General features: G+C 40.7%; 1 protein-coding gene across 3 annotated transcripts in view; it reads left to right on the top strand.

The window, feature by feature from the left end:
- epha4b (eph receptor A4b) overlaps positions 1–12,590 on the top strand; it is a 90,432-nt gene extending 77,842 nt beyond the window's left edge. The window contains exons 14-19 of one of the 3 annotated variants that reach the window (XM_065953932.1): positions 183–244; positions 4,447–4,656; positions 6,932–7,081; positions 7,223–7,416; positions 8,511–8,648; positions 8,876–12,590. In XM_065953932.1, coding sequence (XP_065810004.1) covers positions 183–244; positions 4,447–4,656; positions 6,932–7,081; positions 7,223–7,416; positions 8,511–8,648; positions 8,876–8,975 — 854 coding nt within the window. In that variant the 3' untranslated portion in view covers positions 8,976–12,590. Of the gene's footprint in view, positions 1–182; positions 245–4,446; positions 4,657–6,931; positions 7,082–7,222; positions 7,417–8,507; positions 8,649–8,875 lie in introns of all 3 variants that reach the window. The other 2 variants (XM_020634006.2, XM_020634007.2) reach the window with 2 other exon arrangements.
- Positions 12,591–25,417: the final 12,827 nt, after the last annotated feature.

Here is a 25,417-nt window from a genome sequence, read left to right as displayed (position 1 = left end):
GTCAGTGTGACTGATGACGACATGCCATGTTATCCCCCAGAGAGAGGCGGAGAGACAGAGAGGAAGGCTGGTCACAGCTGTGGACTCCGTCTCTCTTCTGTCCTCCGCTTTTTTTATAGTTGGTGTCTTTCTTCCTTGTCATTCTGACCCACTAACAGCTGCCTTGTTATGTGCCTCCGTAGGTAAGCCGGTGATGATCATAACCGAGTTCATGGAAAACGGATCTCTGGACACTTTCCTCAAGGTGAGTCACAGTTTGAAGGAATACAGCGCTCACAATTAACTTCCAAGGTCAGGGCTACGAGAAGGCCGTGTGGGAAATGATGTTCCAGCTTTAAAGTGTTTGAAATTGAGGACTTCATTCCCCAAAATTGCTGTTCTTGTAAGAAACAATCTTAAAATAAAATATATAGAAGCCAAGTCCCAGAAATGATCTCGCAGCCTTCAAAACTGTAAAATGTGATTTTTGTTTTTCAAGTTTAACAAAGTGGACAAAAGGATCCAATCGCTGACTTTGATTAAAAGTATCCTTCAAAAACAGCTGGTTAGACTTCAGGAACCCGTTCTGAGCCACATTTTTAAACCCAATCACCACATTAAGAATGAAACAGATACAGCGTTACACGATCTAAAGGAGAATAGAACAGATAAATGTGTACTGTTGATCTCTGTAAGTGGAGCGGAGTGAGGAGGACATTGAGAACGTGCATAAGATGTCACTTCCTGGAGCTTTCTCAGAAAATACGACCCGGGGAAACTTTTTATACAGGCAACACAGACAGACAGTGAACATTAATGGGAGATAAAAAACGATTTATACATGTAAAAATGTACATACAGCCCCTTTAATCAAATTAATTAAACTGGTGCCCCAAACTATTGAGTGTAAGTGATGAACAAAGACAAAAAAGAAAGAAAAGAAACTTGCTCAGCTGCATCCGGCAATCAAATGTAACTTTCCCTTAGTTAGCACAGGGGCAGCCCCCCACTCAAGAGGGTTAGAGTTAGGGTTTAGAGAACCCTAAGTCGGTGCAAATTCTGTCAGTGGAATATTTGTGCTGTAGGTTCTTTGTTGTGCCTGGATCAAGTCAAGAGCAACACATGCCAAGCTGTCAATTTTACATTGTTTTTACATTCAAATATATGTTCTCCTAGAAGCCTACTGTAAGTGTCAGGAGGGGCTGCCAGCTGAGCTGCCACTAGTTTCTTCTTTTTTGAAGATTTCTTCAGTGTTTATCTTTCAAGAATGTTTTTTTATCAGAGGCTATTTTATTATCTTAAATACAATCAATCCAAGAAACATTGACAAATTTTATAATAAAAAACTGTCTGTTTAATCTGGCGTAGCTTTTCGGAGCTAGGAACTTTGCTGCAGTTAACTATAATTCATTATCTAACAAAAACCCCTTCATCTGGTGAAATTATATAGCACAATATATAGTAACACGATTTGAAACACAATGAAAGTAGTCAAAGTGTTTTCATCAGTAGCAGACACATTGTTTGCATCCTTTAAAAATTGGCAAAAAAAAGGAAATAGATAAAACGACACAACCGTTTTAGCTGGTTATTAAACAGACTGAAATTCATACTGATAAGATCGACTCTCAGCAGCACAATCGATTCTTTTTATAGTAGTCTTAAATGCTTGAAAACACTGAAGCAGGATAGTTGGCACACACGCAGTCTTTGTTTCCATTTCCAGGATTCACAGAGAGTAATATATATGACTGTAACAAGACAGCAGGATGACATTTTTGAGCCCCAAACAGTCCTTGTAATGGACCAAATATGGACACACACTTACAAACACACTTTTTAACATGATCTTTTGATACTGGCTTTATGAAATGCACTTAGTGTCCATAACCCAGAGCTGGATCAGTAAAGACTGCTGACAAATGGACAATAAAACAAAGAAAGTGTATTGCTTCAGTGCAACATTTGTTCTGTCTGGGGTTAAAAATAAGTGCTTCACTTTAAATGTAATGTAAAAATATATGAAAGGTTTATGATCGCTAAAAGAAAAAAACGATTGTGGGCAGCGGTGGCTCAGTGGTAAAGTCGGATGTGTCCCAACCGGAAGGTCAGGGTTTCGAGCCCTAGCTCCTGCAGCCACATGTCCGATGTGTCCTTGGGCAAGACGCTGAATCCCAAGTTGCTCCCGCTACTTCAGCTGCGGCGTATTAATTTGTATAAATAGGATAAGTTAATACTGATGGACACTTTACATAGTAGCCTCTGCCATCAGGGTGTGAATGGGTAGGTGTGACCTGCGGTGTAACAGTGCTGTGAGTAGTCTAGAAAATCTGCAATAACTAGAAAAGCACTTTAGAAGCTCAAATCCATTTACCATTTAAATGTCAAGACTGCGACAAAGACAAACATAGAAAATCCCCTCCAAAATGCCAAAGGGATTCAAAGGAAATAAGCTTTACCTAGACTAACAGAGACAAATGTAGTAAGGTTGTTCAAAGAAACCTTTATTGTGGCGAGGGAATGGTTGAACAAATTACTGTTTGTAAAGCGTTGATGGAACTAAGAGTTTAGGCCGATGACAGAGAACTACTAAAATAAGTCCTGAAAAGCAGATATTACTCAAGAAAAAATATCTTATCAGTGAACAGGTTTTAAAAATTGATTCAAGCCTGTGGAGGATTTGCTTTTGTTATTGAAGGGTCACTCAGTTTGTCATTTCACAAATTCATGTTATTTAAAGAGTCCTTTGTGACATCTTCTGCAACATATCAGAACCAAACAGAAACATCAAGCTTATTAAGGAAAACTGAATCTTTTTGTTCAAAACTGACAGAAGGTTTGAAAGTAATTTCAATCAGAAGTATGATTGAAGAAAAGCTGACAATGCTGTACAATTTGATTAATTTCTCTTCATTCAAACTGCATGCCAGAAGTCGCGAACATGTGAGATTAGGATTCATGCATAGAGCCAGATGAATAGCTTGTTGCAGCTGTGGTGAGCCTCTCATTTTAAAGTCCCCCTGATTCATATTCAGAGTTGTTTGTCAGCCAGTAAAATCACTGCACTGCTCCTAAGCCATTAAGCCTGTGATGATAGGCCCGTCACTAAACAGACACCAATCCCATCAGCAACACTGACGCAAACTGAAATGAAATCCGACATAAAAAAAATGGCATAAAGTCCCGGAACACAAATATAAAAAGCCACACTTCTGTGTGTTACAGTATGTATTGCAATGAGGCTCGTAAACCCCAGCCCAATATAATTACAGGATCTCTTTTATGGGTTTTTACAGCTCGCCGTGCTCCTGGCATCCATGTGTCTTTAATTATGCCGACCATTTATTAAGCAACCGTCCCTCAGAAATGACAAAACCACTGCTCAGTTGGAGACGCTCTTCTTTCCCTAGATTCCATTTCTCCTTTCAGTTTTCAAGAGAAAACCTTAAATACATCTTGGTTTTGCAAAATAGTCTAGTTTTCCATCTTCACCTTCCTCATCCGTCTCCTTCATCTCCTTGTCGAACCTCTGCCCTGCAGTGGTCTCCTCTCTCTCTTTCCCTGCCCTGCCCAGCCTTCCTCCCTTCTTCCTGGCAATGCGGTGTGGTGGGCAGATTGATAGAGGAAGTCTGTAGGTTTGTTAGACAGTCCAATCAATCAGCATCTCACAAAACCACCGGCTAATTAACTTACTCCACAGCTGCCGAGGGAGAGAGAGAGAGAGAGAGAGAGAGAGAGGGAGAGAAGGGACGAACGAGAAACGGCTCACAGACGCAGAAAGATGAAGGAAGATGGATAGATAGAGACTGGAACAAAGTAACACACACAGTTCTCTCTCTCTCTCTCTCTCTCTCTCTCTCTCTCTCTCTCTCTCTCTCTCCCTGAGACAGAGACTGAGATAGATGGACAGAACAAAGAGACAGAGGGAAGGAGAGATGATATAAAGGGGAGAGGTTGACTGATAACATGGATGGCTTTTTAACGGGGACCATTGGCCCAGGGCAGAAATAATTGGCAAAGTAAGGTGAGCTGGACTGTCATCGATCAACAGGCTTTGTCTGTGCCAAACGCAGCTCAAATCTGAAATCCAGTGAGCTCTGCTCGGGCACACGGTCAGTGTTAGAGAGTAAAGTTTTGTCTTCTCTGTCAGATCCAATCCTCTGCAAATAGTTTTTTTTTTCTGAGCCTCTATTGATCCAGGGGTGAAGAAATTCATCTTTTAGCTTGCCGGCCCTCCAGAGAGAGGTCAATACGCAGGGTTAGCACAAGCCGGAAGGGGTTCAGGCTTGATCAGGGACTTCATATGTGCAGAACGCTGACATTACAGCTTCTTGAATCCTGGATTGAACCGTTGCTTCCAGCTGAGGTCGTTGAATGAACCTGCTGTAATCACTCTACCTCCCTGCTGCAGCTTTTACACTCTCTTCCGTGTATTAATTCATCTTTCTCCTTGTCTCTCTTCTCCAGAAACATGACGGCCAGTTCACAGTGATCCAGCTGGTCGGCATGCTGCGTGGCATCGCCTCAGGGATGAAGTACTTGTCGGACATGAGCTACGTTCACAGAGACCTGGCAGCTCGAAACATCCTGGTCAACAGCAACCTGGTGTGTAAGGTGTCGGACTTTGGCCTGAGTCGTGTTCTGGAAGACGACCCAGAGGCTGCGTACACTACGAGGGTAAGACAAACTCTCCCAGGATGCAGCTGTGTAAAATAAATGTTACTGATGCTACAGTTCATTCAATCACTGACTTCTCTACATTATAAACTCAGTCCAACAGTGAAACCAACGTACATTAAATAACTTTCAAAAAAACAGTATTGATTTGAAAAGGCTGTTAAGGCAATTGGAAACAAGTTCCAAATCAACTTGAGCATAAAAAGAGCACATCCTAAATGTGGACCTGATCTGACAGACAGACAGACCCTCTGCACAGAAAGCTAAGTAGCAGCTGAAGATTGGTAAACAAGTTATTTTACCCCTTTAAAAACATGTTTTTATCCTAACTCCCCAATACTTGAGTCAATTTGTTTTTGTTTAAGATTTTACAACCATTCACACAAAACCAAAACACTCAAATAGCCTAAAAATCTTCAATTCAAGACCTAAATACTGACACAAAGAAAGCGGTGCAACATTGATCAGTTAAAGGAACTATGTGCGACATTTGACACATATAGCAATCATCGTCAATTAAAAACATCCTCTGTAAAGTCATGACATCTGCAATGAGTGAGAAGTGCGAGAATTAAAATAGCATTACAATGAATGTTGTAAAATCCAACCTACAAGGTTGCTTATTATACTCCTTTTCAACCAGTTTAAAAAAGTCTAATAGCTCCTAAAACATTTCTTGCTTAAAATACACTCCACTGATGTCACAAAGGGAAAATCTCCAAACCGCCTGTTTGAGCACACATTTTCTGAAAAGTGGAGCAGGCAAGAGAGGGTGGATGAACTCTACTCATTATTGTGGGGTGCAGACAGGCTAGGGATACATATCGTTTAAGTGTGCGTAAAACATGGGAAAGTGTATTTTGCATAATATTCGACCTTTAAAAAAACACCTAGAATCAAAATGAATGTATAAAACACCTTGCTCATGAAAAGAACAAACAGAAATGTAAAACCTATGCTTTTATCAGTTGCCTGATGGAGCATCTAGTCTTATTTGCTGCTACAGACACTGAATAGGCCAGTAATTACCTCCTCTCAATATCTTTAAATTGACTCTCTAATGACAAAGACAAGATTCTAAAACTGAATTACATCAACTTTTAGTTTTGTCTGCTTTTAAAGTTTTGTATAAAGTTGCAGAACGGTGTCATAAAATGGCCATAAAATTCACAAAGTGAGATGTGCACATGGTATTAATGCATACAAACTCCCTCGTCTTTATATTTTTGACTATATAAATTCTAATCTTCGTTTTACTCGCAAACCATTCCCCCACAGAGCTCAGAGAGAATGAAGAAACTCAAACATCAGTGAGTTAAACCACTGCCGAGTAACTCGACTGAAATGCCCACAAGGAGACGGCATTATTCATATTCATAGGAAGTGTTGGGGATGTTATTTTTAATATGGCATTAGCATTGCCCTGGGAGGAGTGTATCAGCCGCTGACTGCTCTATTGCAATCACACACACACTTCCACTGATGTCAGGAGACGTAGATGGAGAGCTGCAGGCATGGAGGAAGGGGGGGTGCAGGAGGGCGAGGCGGAGATAGCAAAGAAGAGTGGGTATCAAATACGTCTGATCGAGGGAGGCAGGGAGACGGGGGAGAGAGAATAAGGGAAGGCAGGGGGAGGATCCAGTGAGAGCAGTTAAGAGAAAAAAAAGGAGGGATGGGGTGGACAGGGGGCTGCAGGAACAAAAGTACAGAGTCACTTGGCAGCTTTGTCTTTTATTTGACTTTGACCAAGCAGAGATGGGGAATGCTAGGTGGTGCAGAGGCGGCTCCCGCATGTTAAAAAGCTCAAGCAAGCCCTATAGAGGTACAGTGTGTGTGGAAGACAAAGAGAGAGAGAGAGAGAGAGAGTAGGGGCGGGGTGTCTTACATCCTTTTGCACCCATACAGTGAGCTTTATTGAATCCTTTTGATCTGTGCATCACAACAAAGGCAGGAGCAGCATGGAAGATGAAATTGAAGGCAAAAGAAAGTCAATGTAAGAACAAACACTGGTGCCAAAGTATGTTGTGAGCACATTAGAGAGGAGTGCTGTTGTGAGAAGTTGTATAATCTCAACTGCTGTTCTCAGAGGCTGAGTTGTCTGCAGCTGCCAGCTTCTAATTTCTTTTTTTCAGCCTAAATTTATACAGCGCATAGCTGCAAACATATTATAAAATCCTTAAATATTTACATCATTTGACGGGGTAAACATGTAGTTCAGGCTGATATATGTTTAGTACATCTAAAATGTGTTGACTGTGTTCTGAACCATCTCTAGGGAGGAAAGATCCCCATCAGATGGACAGCTCCAGAGGCAATAGCCTACAGGAAGTTCACCTCAGCCAGCGATGTGTGGAGCTACGGTATCGTCATGTGGGAGGTGATTTCATACGGAGAGAGACCTTACTGGGAGATGTCCAACCAGGATGTGAGTCACAAGAACATTATGATTCATTTACTGCAAAAAAGGCCAAGGGTGTAATTTTTTTCAATTTTTTTAGTTACAAAATGAAATGTTTCCTTCTTGTATCAATTTCAGAACTTGATATTTGGCCCTCTCTCACTGCAGGTCATCAAAGCAATAGATGAGGGCTACCGTCTGCCCGCGCCGATGGACTGTCCCGTGGTGTTGCATCAGCTCATGCTGGACTGCTGGGAAAAGGGACGCAGCGAGAGGCCAAAGTTTGGACAGATTGTCGGAATCCTGGACAAGCTCATCAGAAACCCAGCCAGCCTCAGAGAGCTGGCTAACAGCTCAGCATGGTCAGTGAGAGAAAGTTAGAAAACAAAGCTGTGATTTCAACACTTTTCACATCCGAAAGTCTAAAGATACCTGGAGTAGATTATAGGAAGTTGCATGCATCGAAGACATAATCACTGCTTAAGATCTCCATTTTCCAAAACTTTGCAAGTTTGAAAAAGAAAAGTTGGAAAGGTTTTTTTCCCCAGCAGTCACATCATTTCTTATCTTTTTTTCAGCAAAGTAATATTTGTCACTGAACAGATATGAATGTAAGGTTGTGAGCTGGCTTATCTGTTGTCCCCCATTCACTTTCATTGTATTGTCCTTGAAATATCCTCATTTTTACATGTACTATTTCATTTTGAAGCAGCTAGCTGATGTTTACAGGGAGACTAGTATAGATACACATTGTGAACGTGTGTGGAACCGATTAATTTGTTGCCCCTCTTTAAGCTGACAGAAAACATTCTTACCAGAGAAAAAAAAAAGAAGCAGAAGCTTAAAAAGAGCCACTAATGAGTGCCTACACATTGTATACCAAAAGAAGAGTGTTAAACATTATGCATTATTGACGAAGGCTTGAATGGATGCAGAAACAGCACATGACTGTACAATTTGTGTAAATTGTATGCAAGTGCAGATTTAATTAATCCTGCTGCATGCAGGGTTTTAGTGAGTCTGAGCATGCAAATTAATAAACACAAAGCTGTTTATTATGTTAGGAAGCAAGAAAACAAGTCAAAAGGGTTTCATAAGTAAAGCTGTGAGTCTGTGTACAAGGGTGCAGTGAGAGGAGCAGTCATTAATCATACTTATCCACTAATGGCTAGTTTTCAAGCTGAGAGTTTAAGTTCACAGTGGATTTGAGATGTCAGGTCGGGGTTTTTGCTGAACAATTTATTTCCGACTGAATGCAGAAGCATCACCATGAAAGAGTATCAAGTAGCTCTTTAAGTGTGCTGCTAACAGTTTTAATTAATTCGAATGCCTTAACAAGAGTGAGACTTAGAAATGTTTTCCCAAGTTAAAATAACTGACCTTCAGGGATAGTTTTTTTAGCCACTCAGCAGGACAACCTTTCACTGAGTTGTGAGTGTGCTTTATATCTCAGCAGGGAGGACCCGTCCACCCCAGAGTTCAGTGTGAGCACAGTGGACGAGTGGTTGGAGGCCATCAAGATGGGCCAGTATAAGGAGAATTTTGCCAGTGCTGGATATGTCAGCTTGGACTCAATCCTCTACATCAGTGTCAGGTACAAAATGCTGGTGACTCATCCCGGCTAAATCAAACACTCAAAAGGTCAACACAGTCAGTAGAGGAGAATTTTCCTCCGCTTGAGTGTCATTTGAAATTAAAGAAGGGGATTTAAAGTATCTTAGACCAGAGAACTCAGCAGCTGCTTGGCATTTAAAGGACAAAGAAGATTTTCTCTTTCTAAAAGTGTCATTGAAAATTATCTTTCTCTTTTTTTTCTTGCAGTGAATTGGCTAAAATGGGTGTAAATCTGGCCGGCCATCAGAAGAAGATTTTGTCCAGTGTGCAGAGCCTGCAGACCCAGGGGACGCACATCCAAGTATAACAGTTTCCACATAAACACACAGTGGGACAGAGCCAAAATGGATGCTCCTGTGAAGAGTTTCCGCTCTGAAATGGAGTTTTAATGGATACTCTGTACTCTGGCCTGACTTTGATTTTGACACACACTCAGATGGAGACAACACAGACGCTTGACTCCTTCACTACTTTCTCGCAGTTTCACCATTCTTCCCATCCTTGATTCGATGGGCACTACCGGCTTCAGCACTCAGAATCCCAGCAACACAGCCACCATTACGACGCAACAAAGCCCCGACCATTTCACATCATATGAGCTCAAGAAAAAAAAAAGAAGATTTTTAACTAATGAAATGACAAAAAAGTAATAAGAATATAATTATCATCACTGTCTGTGAAGTGTACAGTTGGTTTTTACTGTCATTTTGTTTCCATTTCTAATTTTCACCTTGAAGAGTTTAAAAAGGGTCAGAGGATATGTATATGTGTAGATATATGTTTATATGGGCTGTGTGTCCCACAACCGTAGAGATGGACCTAACGTTTGTATTGTTGGTGAGGTTTGTTTAACGCTCAACCTAAAAAGGAGTCATTACCCAGTACATGTGGCCCCTTTAGATGCTCTCTAGATACAGAGAGCCAATGAACGAGCCAGAGTCTGGTTGACATGAATGTGTGGGGTGAGGGGAACAGGAAAATGGACCTTTAGAGATAGACAGGGATGTAGATTTTGCTAGCTTTGCTTGCTATATTTGACCAGGACAAGGGCTTCCTGAGCCACTACAGTCAGACACACTTCCACAGCAACCCTAGTGCACGTTATGCTAGTCTGCTTGCACTTCAGTTTTAACAGAGTGCACAGAAACAGCACAATAGACTTTTAATCTTCCATAACTGACTGTCTTTACAAAGCAGCATTTACTAAATCAGCTGTTGCAGTATGATGTTGTTGGGGATTTTAAAACCCTAGAGTTTGCCTTCCTATGTTTCAGGTGTGTTAAGAAAGTTCAGGTGTTTTGCGCAGAGCAAAGGCGGTGCCAGAGAGGTACTATTAAGAACATGTAAATTGGTTTTCCAGTGTTGTGCCATGTACAATTACCTTGACATGTTGGGCAGTATTAAAAGTCTTACTATGCTCTTTCCTTTTATCCATTCCTAAGGCTTGGATGTAACACAAGACCAGTTGTAGTGATCACAGTATTTTTCCCAAATAGTCTGCTTCATGAAAAGGAGCATCGGAATGGACCCTTTTTGCCAAGATGAAATATACAGGGTTGATTTTCAGATGGTTAAATTTCACTTTTAAAAGATAACTTATGTGTATTGTACTGTCTCACCTTCTTTTTATCAGTCATGCAAACCTATTTCAAGCATCCTTACTTTCAAACAGGTACCCATGAGATATTTAGAAGAAATGTTTACAGCAAAAAGCAAATCCATTGGTTTGTTTGTATTCACTCGCTGCTTTTCACATTAATTACAGAGGTCGAAATGATGAAACCCTCTCTGTAAGCACTGCATCAATGGCACTGAACCTGCTTTAGTGTTTTTCTCAAACTCAGTTTTAATATATGTGGTACTCTATAGGACCAACGTGGCATATAGTACAGTATATATGATTGTATTATAGTGTAAAATATGTACAGTGTTGATTTCCAATGTTAGAATGTTTGTAATGATAACGATGATGACTATGATGTACTTTTTTTGTGGAAAGTAATTTCTGAAGTACTCGTTTAGGGGCGGGTCGAACAGGAGAAAAGTGAAGAGAGGTGATTTGGTCTAAACAAAGGAATGTAGCATGGTGCAAAGCTTTGGCTTTGATTGGCAGGTGACAGTGACTGCAGTTTAAACCATAGGGTTAGAATGAGTGGAATGGACCTTTGTTACAGATACTCTCGAGTCATTTGCAAACCTCTCCAGACCAGTGGTTACGTGCACTTTCTAATCCTGCGTCAGGCTACAACACAAACTGTAAAACTGGATAAAGGACTGGAAAGAAGAAGTTGACCTTACACTAAACCTTAACACTTGGTGAAATTGACTGAAATGTTGAAAGACATACAGGAAAACACTCAACGCTTCAGCGTACATCTTACGTTTCTGCTTTGCTAGCTTTATGAACTGTGTTGCTGCTTGATTTTGTGACCGACCTCATCTCCCAAGCAACAACATCTCACCGCCTATTGAACTACTTTTACAACAATCCTCAGCCCTTTATTATCAACATCAACTGCCCAGCAGTAATGCTTTAAAACCACAGGCAGTGATTATAGAATCACAGCCTCTCTTAAATAAAGCTAACATTAATTAAAAATCATATCAATGACTGTCAAGCCTTAATGCTTGACAGTGAGTCAGCAGCTAACACCCTTCCTTTGCTGTAGCTGAAACAAAAGCCGTCTTGTCCTTTCATGCTACTCGCCCCCATGTGCGGCGTACCATTAAATAGGGTTTATGTGACTCAAGGGGTTTTGATTAGTACACAAATATTGACATTCATTGAATATTATAGGAACCTCTGGGATAGAGAGCTCGACAAGCATAGCATCAGTCACTGCTGGGTTTAGTGTTCTGTCACTTGGGGAAGAAGAACGAGGCTTTTAATTTATGGTTTGTCCGTCCTATTGTTTCAAAGTTTGTAAAATACTGGCGTCAAATATAAAGATATGTTAAACAGCAATACACCTTTGTACAACAACAACAAAACAAGAGATTAAAAACAGTTTCTAAACCACTGCTGTTTTGTTAGATATGCAACACATAAAAATACAAAAGCGATCCTTAGTGTCTGGTATTGTCGGTACGTTCTACTCATGCTAACTCTATGTCTTCACTCTAGCGGACAACCTTTGACCGCTGGCCTTTTAGATGCCTTATTTACTGAGCTATTGTTATTTTCTGTTGCCCTATAGAGGCGATATTAAGAGTAAAGTGTATGTACAGGTAGTATTTATCTGTGTTCTTAAGATGATCTCACAATGACACCCTGGTTTTGTTACATCCTAGAGACCCCATCCAACAGCACTTTCACTTTGATTTCTCTGAACTGAAGAGACATTTTGTTCTGAAAATGTGTGATGAAGCTCATGATTTGAAGTAGTGGTTATAGAAATTAACAGAATTGTTCTTATTTATTTGTCTTGGAAGATATTCGTTGATCAGAATGATATGCGGAATACGGTGTGGTGGTTAGCTTATGATTTTAAAACGATTTGCGGTGGCAAATTTCACGTGCAAGGTTCCTCATGGTCTGTCTGGATTAGAAAAATGACAATGTCCTCTTCTAACGAAAGCTTATGAAACACTCCCACTTAAGAAATTTTAAGAAGAAATCATACCCACACTTTCAACGATTTGTGTCACTAATCACCCTTTAAAGGTCAGTTATGTGGGTTGGTTTGCTTGATTCAAAATTCCAGTGTTTGTCCTCCATTCCCCACCAGAGATCTGTGTTGTAAATGTGCGAGTGATTCTCCGTGGAGGATCTCTCTTTCTCTCTCTCCTCTTTCTTTGGCCACCGTACAATGCTTATTTGTCCCCATGCCAGTTTCCTCTGCGTTGCTTGTTGTAAAGGGTGTAGGCATTCTAATGTCTTTCATGTTGCTGTAATAAATATGCTAATATTTCTAATTTCTCACCTGAAGCCTGCGGTGTATTTTTCTTTCACACATTCTCTGCCTTTTTCTTTTACACGTGTACACACACAAACATACAGACACACACACACGCACACAAAAATTATTCATTTGCTCAATTCCACAGTGAAATTACTTTAGGAGAGGAAGAATAGGACAGAATAAAATTTCAAAGAGTCTTTCCATGAAAGTGTTATGAAGCCCTCTTGCTTAATTATTTTCTTTGCTGTGTAACAAAGCCTGAAGGTATCAAATTTTGTTTTGGTGAGAGAGTCTGACCACTGTTGCAGAAAATCAGTGCATGACTGGGAAATACAAGGAGTCTCATTTGTCCCCAGCTCTGCTCTAATGGTGATAGCGGTGGTGAAATTCCCATCATAACATTCTTGAATGGTAAAAAATGGCCATTCCTGCAACCACATCTTCATTATCAGTTTGTGTGTGTGTGTGTGTGTGTGTGTGTGTGTGTGTGTGTGTGTGTGTGTGTGTGTGTGTGTTCCTCACTGAGGGATAATTCTGTCCCGTGGGAGGGAGAAGGTCAGCGACTCCTGGCCTTGGTTAACCCCTTAATGCACTGGCCCAGTTGCTGTCACTCTATGTTACTGCCATTACACCTCATTTAGCCCATCATATTAGGGTCCATATTCCCCCATCGCTTGCTCACTTTGTCTCTCTTTCCCACACACACACATACACAACCCGGGACGTACAAAATATTCAAGCCCTGTTCTCCATTTCCTCAGTATCTATCTCCTTCTACTGTGCTCCTCTTAGTCTTTCTGCTGGTCTTGAGCATGTATCCTGTTACCCATCCGTCCTTTGAAGACGGACAGAATAGTTGTAGCTAGTTTTTTTTTTTTTTTTTTTTTTAACCTCAACCTCAACCTCAACTACACCTTCATCTACTGACTTCCCTCCTGTCAATAAATCCTTCCCTCCAAAAAGATTTTTTGCACAGACATTGTCTTCTCTTGGCCCATTATTCTGTCTTTACTGGTTTCTCTTCACCATTAAAGGCCGACCCATATCTTCAGGCTTTTGTCTCCGGGTGTCACCGTGGGGAGAATGTCAGCTCACGTATTTGCTTTGGCTAACATGGAGGCTACTTGGAGTCAAAGGCTCAGGCAATTGATTCATCATGCAGCTGCTATTGGCATCATGTGAAAAGGTCAGGTGTCCCTATGGAAAACACTTTAAAAGGCCATTGGTGACTGATGAGGCTGTCATGTTTGTATCACATACATGCACAAGCACTCTGATCGCATCCTTTTTGTCTGCCTTTCTATATGTTCCTTATCCCAGGACATTGTCTCTATGAGACACACACACACACACACATAAACACACACAATGTCCTACGGGAATGGTAATTGGGCCCCTCTGTCATGCTGTCAGGTGATGGTTTGAGTGTCCCCTTATGTGCAACAGCAGACATTAAAATAACACAGGAGACCAAACCAGCCATAGATCCACTGTGACCTCTGCAGGGTCAGCCATATGTGTGTGTGTGTGTGTGTGTGTGTGCATTGCATAATGCATTGTGAGCCCATGCCAGATCCTCGTCTGTGAGCAAGGAGGTAGTTCGGGTATCAAAAATGGAGAAGAGATAAACTCCAAACCAGAGGAAAGATTTTTATCAGTCGTTGGTTAATGTTCCTGTTTTTTTGTCCCTCTTGATTGCATCGTGTTTATCCTCTCTAATCAAACATGGCCAACTTCAGACAGGCTCAGGGTTTTTGTGTCCACAAACACGCACACACAAATGCACACATCAGTGCTTTTTCTTGTCTCATGAGGTTTTAGTTTGCTATCAAAGCGATTTCCTGTCTCAAATTTTCATCAGTAATCAAAGTTCCTGATTGAATTTGAAAAGTGAGCCCGGCTCTATAAATCACATTACATGCCTCACTCCCATCATGCCTGCTTTCATCAGCCACAGGAATGAGACGCCACCCTGGGTGCACGTCTGCTACATGGCCTGTGTGTATGTGTGTGTTCTCATGCACAGAGTGGAACAGAAAAATGGATGTTGATAGAGCTGAGATTTGATCCTTGCAATTTTTTTTTTTTTTTTTTTTTGCTGGAGCAGATAATACAAAAAATGGAGATAAAAATGATGAAAGGACAATAAAGATAACACACCAGGGTCTGACTGCATGTGGAAACAATTCTTGACTTTTGTTTATGTGTAAAATTGGATGATAGGTGGATTTCATTGCATCAGCTCTAATCCTTATAAAATCAGTTGAGTGAGTGTAAGTGAAAATGGCTTTTGTGTTGACATTAATAAACTGCTGAATAAGCACAGGAGTCCAAGTGTTCAAGGGGCCCAACCAAATCAAATACATTTTTATGTTTCTCTCCAACCTCCATTTGTTCTCTTAGGCTCCGTGTTATTCTTAGTCTTTTCTTTTTTACTTTCTTTGATAAATTGCGTTGTTTGCTCACTGACTAACTTTCTTTTTCTTACTCAGTTTTTTCTTAACTAAGATAAACTGATGTATGATCCTGCAAATGTGTTTTTCTGTTTTTCTTGTGCTTGAAGTTACCTCATGGTGCCGGATCCTGGTCCTGGCTGCAGCCAGCGGGGGCTCCATTTCTTCCAACACATTGGCAAATAGAAAAAGACATTTGGAGCAACCTGGCTTAATCATTTCCTTGGGGATTAATAAAGTTTTAGCTTATCTTATATTATAACAAAAATATGATCTTTTATGTATGTTACGGACCTGGGTGATATTAGTTTTATTGATCATGTTTATTGTGTCTCCTATAATTGGTTACAAATCTCCTCATTTATGATTGGCTTACTGAATAGCTTGTTTTCATATAACGTCACATACTTACCGGTACTTCTTCTGTGGTGTTTTGTTGCATTCATGTGGTGTTGGACACATCGTAAAAACAAGTTTCCAAGTCGGAACAACAACTCGGAACTCGGAAAAGAATTAGACTTCCCGACTTGACGTCAGAATCGACATCACATGGGGGACAGGCAAACAATTTTTGTTTCATTAATTCACATAGTGCACATCAACTTTTTCCTCAAATAAAATTAACAATGACATTTAACAGCTCTTATTCGTCTTTTCATGTTCACTTCAGTGCCATGACAACGGCCAATCATAAATGAGGAGATTTGCAACCAATTATATGTAAGCTTACAATGGCGACTGGGTCCGCCCCCCTATTCACTCGCGAGCAGGTTACAGGAGAGAGCGTGTTGTTGTTGCACGCTCAGGGTGAGATTCTGCTCACGCTCAAAAGATGGTTTCTCCTCGCAGGATACAATATTGCTCCTGCAAGCATATCATTTCTGTGCGTGGCTGCTGTGAAAGCGCTCGCAAAAATAATATGCTGTTTGAGTTGCACGCCTGCTCCTTTACATTCGCGCACGGATCTCATCACAATTTTATTGACAGGATTATAACGCCATACTCCTCCCCTGCAGTGTGTGTGTTTCTGTCTGTACTGTACTGTAGGTATCTCTGTTAGATTTTGATAGATTTAGAACAGTTACCTTGTAAATATCTTTTTAAACACACAAATTCTAAAGCATTCTTCACATTGAGCACTTCAGCAGCAGAAGTGTAGGAGTGAGAAACCCCTTGTGTGCTCCTGATATGATTAGATCACTTTTGTTTGCTATTTTGGCCCTTTACTCATCTCTGAAGATTATGATACTGCTGCTTGAATCTGAATTTAACTTGTGTTGCTGTCTTTCTGGGTAGCAGAATAGAGTGGGCCGTCAGGATCGTGTTGTGTCTAGGATCCCCTAGACCGGGGACATATCATGCATTTTAACAATGCAGAAGAAAGTCATTATGGCCATTCAATTTGTCAGATGCTCTTCATCTTCAGTGTTAACTTTTTTACTCATGAGCAGCTGACAGCAGCACCTGAAAAGATTGGGACCTGCACCTGCACTATGTCACAAGATACAAAGGTACCTGTGATGACGAAACACAAGTTCAAAGATAAGAATACAACCACAAAGATACTGTACAAATATAACTACAAAGAGAAGCAAAACAAAGACAGAGACACTAAACGATAGAGGGAAGCGTAAAAAAAACCCCACATAAAACAACTACAAAGGTGAGCAAATCAACGACAAAACCAAACCAAACAACTGCAAAGGGATGAAGAGTGAAGCATAGAAGCAATGCTACAAAGAGGTCATGATCAAACAAAACGTGCACAGATAGAAGACAAACAGTACAAAATACAAACAGATGCAGAATGACTGTAGATGGACAAACTGGCTGCAAAATGATTCTTAGCAAGAAAATAAAGGAACAAAACCCCTCAAAAGAGTCTTTGCACAGGGGCCCATTGTCACATAGTTTGCCTGAGGTTGTTGGCATAAGTTGAAAACTGTATTCATTCATTCACAAATATTTTACGAGACAAATAAAATAGTAAGCCCCCCCCCAACCCCCCCTTAAAAAAGAGAGAGAGTCAGCAACAATACTGCCTGTGTTAAACAGCTGCCACGGCCTGTGAACTGTTACAGGTTTTGAATTGGAGCAGAAGCATTAAGAGGATGAACAGGGGACGGAGAGGAGAATGAACTGTGTTTGAGTTTAAGCGGAGAAAAAAAAAAAAAAAAGGTAAAGAAAAATTTGGAGCGGTTTGTGGAGTCTGAGATAATATTGACCACATAATCCCTCACAGATGTGGAAGTCACTGTTTAATGCCTGGAAGACCTGACACGCTGAACTGCTCTTGGATGAGTCAAGAGGGACTCTGAATAAAGACAAACTCTCTCACTCTTTGTTCAGACTGTGCTCTGACGGGGGGAAGATGATAAAAAAAATCTAAATCAAGGGTGAGTGTAACAAGGCCACATCTCATAGTCTTCACATTACACAAACACATACAAACAGCATGTATATGATCTCAGTGAAGTAACTCATACAAGGTGGCAGTGTGAATTCGAAGCCTCTATGACTCAAGGGTAAACACAATGCTAATGTCTTCCTGCTCAAAAATGTAAAAGCCTAGCTCTGCCTCTCTGTAAGATCCCATTATGAACCCTGTTTGTGACAAATGATTGCAGTATGTTGCATGATTTCCTGCACAACACAATGTTGCCTGTGTGTGTAAATGTCTATGTGACGAGGAAAGACAAGAGTGCTCCTCTGTACACACCATGTGTTTACGTGTGTTTCCTATCCTTTATAATCAAACACAGCTCTTCAATTGCCATCAATCAAGCTTTGATGTTACAAAGAAGAGCCCAGAAACCACAGCACCCGTCTCTATGAGCCGAGGCAGAGCCAGAGGGGGGGGGGAAGCTGGCGTAGTGTTGGTGGATGCATAGGAAATGTTTTCTAAGGTGTAGAAGCTCAGGGGTCTACTGCTAACCTTCTGCTTTATGTAGCCCAGCAGGTATTACTTCAGCGTTCTGTTTTATGTCTTGGCTGGTGAAACAATAAGTCCCTATTGAGAAAGGTTTCTGTAACATCAAAGCATTAAAACAATGTGGTTCTAATCGGAGCATCGGCCTGCATATTCTTACTCCTTTCATCATCTTTTTCTGTCTCTTCATCATCAACTACTTTTGTCTTTTTTTCTCATCAGGAGAGTCAGCATTAACCAATGAGATAGCTTACAGGCATACGCCTCACCTCACTGATGCAGAGATAACTAATCACATAAAATATAAATTTTGTTAGATAGTAGGATATTGGCACCAATAGAGGTTAGAAGACATATTTGTAGTTAAGTTGATAAAGTGTCTCAGGCTAAATGCACCATTTTTGTATAGTGCTATAAAAAAGGGAAAACTCATTCACCCGCACACACTCCACATATTGTTGGTAACACAGATACCTTGAAATGACCTTGCCTAACCATCAGAAGAAAATGGGGTGTAGGATCTTGCTCAAGGACACTGAACCATTTGGCCAGGAGAAGATTTAAGTCCTACCAGCATCTTTCCTTTTAATGTACAACCCTCTTTACCTGCTGAGGGGAAAAGAAAAACACGGTGTTTGTGCACATTTTAAGGCACTGCCCTTTAAAGATCAATATAAACTGTAGTAAAAAAAATACATTCACTTTTAACTATATGTTAACTACATTAACTGCCTCTGTGCACTGTCTGTCAGCACCTGTGTGTCCGGTCAGATTTGAAGCTGTTTGTTTGTACTTACTGACGTTGTTGCGTCTCTAGATCCTTGCTTGTATTGTGATTACGCTCTGATGTACGAGGCTTTGGATAAAATCGTCGGTTAAATAGGTTGTAGAATTGTAAAAAAAAAAAAAAAAATGGCTTGAAGACAAATGTCTCCAGCAAATATTACAAGTTTAGGAGAACTATGTAACCAACTGCTAAAATTATTTTTATTCTGGCTGTTTACATACTGTTGATTGCTACAAAATACTGCAACATACACTTATATTCTGGTCTTTCGTAAATCTTTTGAAGACCACCTTTCTCCTTCAGCCTCTTTGTCATTTTAGTCAACTTTCCCCAAACCTAGGATAGCAACCCAAGCCTGTTTTACTGGGTTGTCGATTGACAAAGTAAAATTAACTATTATTTTCCTTATTAAATTAGAATTGGTGTTATTTTTTGCTACACATGCTGTGAGGAGTTATCTCCCCCCCTCCCTTCCCCCTCCTCACGTGACCCTGGTCAGTGATTTTGCATGCTCCCTCTGGCTGGACTGTGAGTAAGTGGTATAGTGTGTTTATGATGTCAAAGCAAAAATATAAAGAAGAGTTCATAAAGATTAGCTTTACCAATGCCTTTCAAAATGCAGAGGAGAGGAGATGCCTCAGTGTGTTTTATGTGGGGAGATGCTCAGAAATTAAAGCTGACGCTCAAATGTAGCATCTGCAGCTTCTAGGAAAGTCAAAATATTTTTTATTGTGGAAAGAAGAGGCTTTCAAGAAACAGCGGGAAAGTAGCTCAAAGTAACGTTAAGTCATTTGGCTGGATCAGAGAAGGATGGCAAGGCCGTCAAAAGTTTAACTATTTTAACGTTTTTACTGTCCACCTCGATGGAATTTACAAACAGATGTAATGTAATTCAGAAAGAAATGTTTGAACCCTGTTTGCTGCTCACACCTGTCTGATTCTGTGTGTGTGCAGCTGATTGATTAAAAACATCGTTTGGACAGAAGAAGTATCAGAGAGAGAGGACAGCAAAGAGACTGTGGGTAAGTAGGCGTGTGTGTGTGTGTGTGTGTGTGTGTGTGTGTGTGCTCGTGTGCGTGTGCGTGTGTATATAGATGTTACGGCAAAACATGATGTTTTTCTGTAACTTTGGGTTAGCAGGAGAGCGAAAAATTCTCATTTGGGTAGCTTAGTTTGGGTACCTCTGATTTAAGTTGTGGTAACTATTGACAAGTGGGCATGTCTACTTGTCATTGATTAGTGGTGTCCAGTTGGGGATTTGACTTGTGACAGAAGAGAAAACAGAGCATGTCTGAGAGGCACTATCAGAGCTCAATCTGTGATGATGTGTTTGGAAAATTTAAAGGTGCCAGAAAAAAAGATTCCCATTGAGGAAAAAATGAACACTACCAAAGGACAATGAATGATGTAACAACAGACACGTGTGTAGATACGCCAGAGCTGACTCCTCTCACACTGAGGGATCGACCAGCAGGCGTGACAGTTTGGTCGATGAGTTGAAGTTAATGAGAGAGATTTTGTTGGTCATGGGTCAATAACCAAACCAAGGCTGTTGGCTGTTAATGTGCTTTTATATTGCACCATCTAATCTTGTAATTATTCATTTGGATCTTAGAAAGGATGCCAATTTGCATATTGCTTCAGTTTTTGGTCATGCTTTGATCAGCAGTTATATTTTCTTTTGGAAAAAAATCTGTCAAAGAAAAATGTTTTTTTATGCATAACAAGCACACATCATTGCATTTCACCTGTGGGTATGCTGTTGGATTTAAGAACTCAAGGGCAGCAGAATCATTAGATGTTAATGAATTCTTACTGAAGTTTAACCGAATGAGTCTTTTTAAACCAAAGTCAGTTTTTGATATGGTTTATGTTAGTTACTGTTCCCTTTCCTTACCGCTAATGTTAGCACGCTGCTAACACAATAAAAAAGTTAAAAACTATTGTAGGTAGATATCAGGATCGTAGCTTTCTCATTTTGATTAGGAAAGCAGGTTGACTATTGCATGAGGCACACTGTTACTATAGCAACGGCATCAAAGAGAGCAAGCATGTCCCATGTTTTATTTTCACACTGTCCTAATGCATGCACTAGTTATAAAGATGATGTTGTCCAATAACTAAAGTAGTATTAAAACTTAAAGTTGAACATAAAATAAGGAGTTTAACAGGAGATAAAGTTTTCTAAACTGTATGTAAATTGTTTGCTAATTGAATTGAATTGAAACTGATTCAACTTGTCAACAAACTGAACGCAATAACACAGTACTGCTGTGTCATTGTGCAGAGAATAAACAGAGCTAACCAGCAGGACAGCTAAATTACAAGCAGAAGAGAAAAACCAGTTGGTTGGTTTTTGTTGTGTAAAACCACAGTCCCATGGTTTGAGAAAGTCATGGAAACCTAACAGCAACTTGAGAGGCACACCAACCTAAGCGCACATGCACTGACACAATCCATAACCGCATGGAGTAAGCGCACATGCTGTGATAGTTGATGTTTGACCACACAAGACGTGTTCCTAAAACAGTGTGCATGTGCTGACTCAAACTCTACTTGTGGTCTGTTCAGAAAAAAAAACAAAATAAAGTTCAAGCCCTTCTCTCCGTCAATATCCTTCACAAACTCTGTGTGATGTGAACGAATATATGTGTGTCCGTGTATGGGTGCGCACAAACACTGAGCTAAGGGGGGAGGCAGTTGAGGCTTTAAATCAGCCACGTGCGCACTAACAGAGGTTTGACCCAAATAACAGAGTAATTTATGAAGGCTTTTAGGCTCGCAGGCAGCAATTGAAATAGAACAGAGAATAATGTGAGTCTGACCGACACTACATCACTTCAGTTTATGTCCTAGCCTTTTACTAGGACACACGTCCCTGGTTCTTAATGATACACAGACAGTAAACACTGTGTTAATGGGCAGTGGGTTTACAAAGATGTGCTCAGCTGCAGAAGCGAAGCCTTGTGTACAATTACGAGCATACTCACATGCAGGAATACTAAATAAGTGCAGGTACTGATGAGCACAAGTAAAAATGAGGAGACCGTGAGAAATATATAAGAGATGGACAGATAGAGAAGGAGGGACAGACTGAAGGCGAGAGATCATTAGTACTCAGCTGTAGGGCTGTGGCCCCAGGCAGGGTTAGAGGCTGAAATGGACTGTTAGCAGCAGCTGGAGGAGATGACATCTCAGGCGGACCCCAAAGGACGAGTTAAGACATCCCAAGCACTCATATATATCTGTGTGTAGATGTGTGTGTGTTTCTGCATGCATATAATCCTGTGTGCTACCAACCCCGTGCAGCAGCGGGTCATTTGCCTCGGTGTTTGAAGTGAAGAAGCAGCTCTGAGGATCAGGCTACTGTCACGGCTGCACAGATCAGAGCACAGAGCAACAGGATGCCATGAGAGGAGGAGGAGGAGGATGGACGAGGAGGAGGAGAGGGTAAAGACAGGCAAATGAGATGACATGAGACCTTTCCACGTACAAGATTTTCTTTTGCCTTTCTTTTTGTGAAAAACTGCGTAACCATCTGAGTGTTTTCATGTCTATTTGCAAGTGATTAGTGACTACAAAGAAACAGCAGAGCTAAGATTGAAAGAAGACATTAGACAATGTGAAAAAAGACAAACACTTTCTCATAGTCCTTTGACTTTGGGAAATCTCAGCAGGTTCAAACTTCATTCTGTTCCTTAAGGAACCCCTGATAGGTTTAACACAATAAACAATCTACATCAGGGGTGCCCAACCTTTTTTGAACCAAGATCTACTTTTAAAGTTGCCAGTCAGCCGAGATCTACCAGTCCACATAGTGAGCCATAGCCTTTACCGACAGCCTACAAACGCATTTAATACTCAAACAACAAACAGAAAATAATTTCAGATATAATAAATGAGAGTTATAATGCAATATCGACATACTTTTTTTTAAACTCTTATTTTAGGGTAGGCTACATTTTAATATTATGTTTGTATTTATATCACATATGTTTTTCCCTTAATTTATTTTACAACAAACAACTTTAATCTGTGTGGAGATGTTCACAGACTACAGCAGGCTGCTGTGAGATGATGTTGCTTTTGTTAAATTAGCTGCAGACACAGTGAGAGTGAACGGAGTAAAGTCCAACCGACCGTTTGACCGGGTCACGTGTGTTCCCGCCTCGGTCCGTAAAGATCAGGGATCAACTGTGTGCTGTAGCACTAAAAGTAAAAAGTAAAAAGGTTTGCGTGGTGGCTGGCGCTCCAGTGCAAGTGTGTGTGTGTGTGTGTGTGTGTGTGTGTGTGTGTGTGTGTGTGTGTGTGTGTGTGTGTGTGTGTGTGTGTGTGTATGTGTGCGCGTTTGCGCTGTATGTTGGTGTGGCTCGTGCCCCGCGATGCTCACAGTCATGACAGCAGAGAGGAGCAGAGAAAAGTAGCTGCAGCTTCATCAAATGTGTTTAATACTCATAGCATAGTTTCTATATATGACTTTTTGGTAAAACATTTACCCCCCCGGTTTTACCTGCACGTCCTTGCGCATGTCTGCACTCTCGCTTGCTCTCATGCACGCAGCAATTTCATGAATAAATGAAAAATTAAATACACACAGGTCGGAAGTATACTTGGGCTCCCCACACAGGTATCGTGTGTGGGAAACAGTGCAATGAGATGAAATTGAAATCACTTTTCTATTTTACAGTTGTATTTTATATTGACTAAACATCTCGCGATCGACTGAGAATCAGTCAGCGATCTACCTGTCGATCGCGATCAACTGTTTGGGCACCCCTGATCTACAGTGATGAAAATGAAGCCAATACAGAAGTGTCCACTTGAAACTGGCTCCAGTAGCCAAGAAATCCTCATTTTGTCCCACGTAAAATACCAATAGTAGAAGAAACGGTTTTGGTCTCCTCTAAAGCTCATTTCTCTGCTGGAAACTATGGGACATCTTTTCAATGCATGTGTTTTATAAAATTAGGGTGAGAGTTTTGCATACATTTGAATACAAAGGGAAAGGGCTAATTTGACGAACATGTTTGCTTGTTGTTTCTGATTGCCAGAAGGCCTCAACTCCACAAGTGCTTGTTGGTCAGATTGAAAGTTAGGAGGAGATATAATTTTTCAAATGGCAACTGCCATTGTTCGGCTCAACGCCTCCTCAGAAACCATTGGGTGATGTCACTGACACAACGTCCATGTTTTATACAGTGGACGACCCTGATAAAGGTCACAAGCCGAAACGCGTCGGTCTAATTTGTTAATGAAGTTGATCTTCGTACCACAAGTGTTGTTGGAGCTTTTTGACCTCTTCTATGGTTAAACAATACAAGTGTTCTTTTTGTTCTTTTGTAGTGTTTCTGTTGTCAGGTAACATAACATGCATAGAATACTGATTTGGCAGGGATGTGATTCATATCTCTTTGCTTCAGCATATAAAATAACAACACTGTGTAATGGTTAGCAATTGTGAGCCTAAATCCAATCATTTCGTTATGCTTGTTTAATGGATTGACAACAGAATCTGAAAAATATGTTAAAGAGCACATTTAAATGACGACTGTGTCTCCATTAAGATATGGTCTTACAGAACATGTCAACAGCTGGCTTCTATGCTTTGAACTGACACTTAGAATGAGTGATCAGAGGAAGGATTGGAGACAATAAAAACAGGCTCATCGTTTACCTTAAGCCAAATTTTCCCCGTCTACTACACTACAATGCAAGGCTGGTATTTTATCATTCATCAAATCCAGACCAAAACAAGCCGAAATTTTTCTGAACTGTGGGCATAATGTTCAAGAAAGCAAAGCAATGTAGAAGAGTCAGTCCTTTGCCTCTCTCACATACTCAGGAACTAAGAGTCCATTGATAGAGAGCCGTGAGAATCAGGGGAACGAGCATTACGTCGGTAATGACATTACACTGTTCTTCTATCATTTGATACGCAGTCAGATGATTTACTTAATGCCATACGCAGACTCATGACAGACAAAGAGGAGGAGAAATAGAGAGCACAGCGGAAAAGGAAGGAGGGTTGAACAGACTGAGATAGAGGAGAGCCAATTTGTGCGTTCACATGTTTTTCTCAGACTTATCATCACGCAAATTAGGTCCTGCTTTGTGCTGATAAGGTCAGCTGTCAGTCTCAGCTTCTTTTAAGGAGTGGCTATATGCACAAACGGACACATCCACCGCTACAAACTGATTTCTGAAGCTGATTTTTTCTTACACACATTTTTCATTTCAATAAAAGTGTCGACACCATACTCCCACTCTATGAAGCTCAACATAAAGTCATTTTACAAACCATCTCTTGTCTAGTTCTTTTTTTCATTTTACTGCATGTTTCACAAACTAACAAGTCGTGAACTGTAAAATGTTGGCATTCCCCTTCTGAATCGTGCAGTGTAACAATGCCTGCAACAATAAAGTGTCTTCTGGGAAGAAATGTGCCTGTACGCAGGTGCCAGCTCTGTCATTCTGACATATTCATCCTGACTCCAGCAAAGAGGGTGCATAAAAGGTATTGCCAAAAGCTGAGCGTTTGTTAAATGAAGATGAATGGGATGGTTTGGACTGAAGGTGATATTTTATTTAGGATCAGACGCTCTCTGTTTGGTAATGCAACAGCCACTCTCGCAACAACACGACAGCCCTGGGAAATGGATATTGATTAGAAAAAGTAGA

Source organism: Labrus bergylta, chromosome 4 (genome assembly GCF_963930695.1).
Source record: "Labrus bergylta chromosome 4, fLabBer1.1, whole genome shotgun sequence".
Lineage (NCBI taxonomy): Eukaryota > Metazoa > Chordata > Actinopteri > Labriformes > Labridae > Labrus > Labrus bergylta.
Note: the sequence above shows the minus strand (reverse complement) of the source record. Positions and strands in the feature narration are given on the sequence as shown.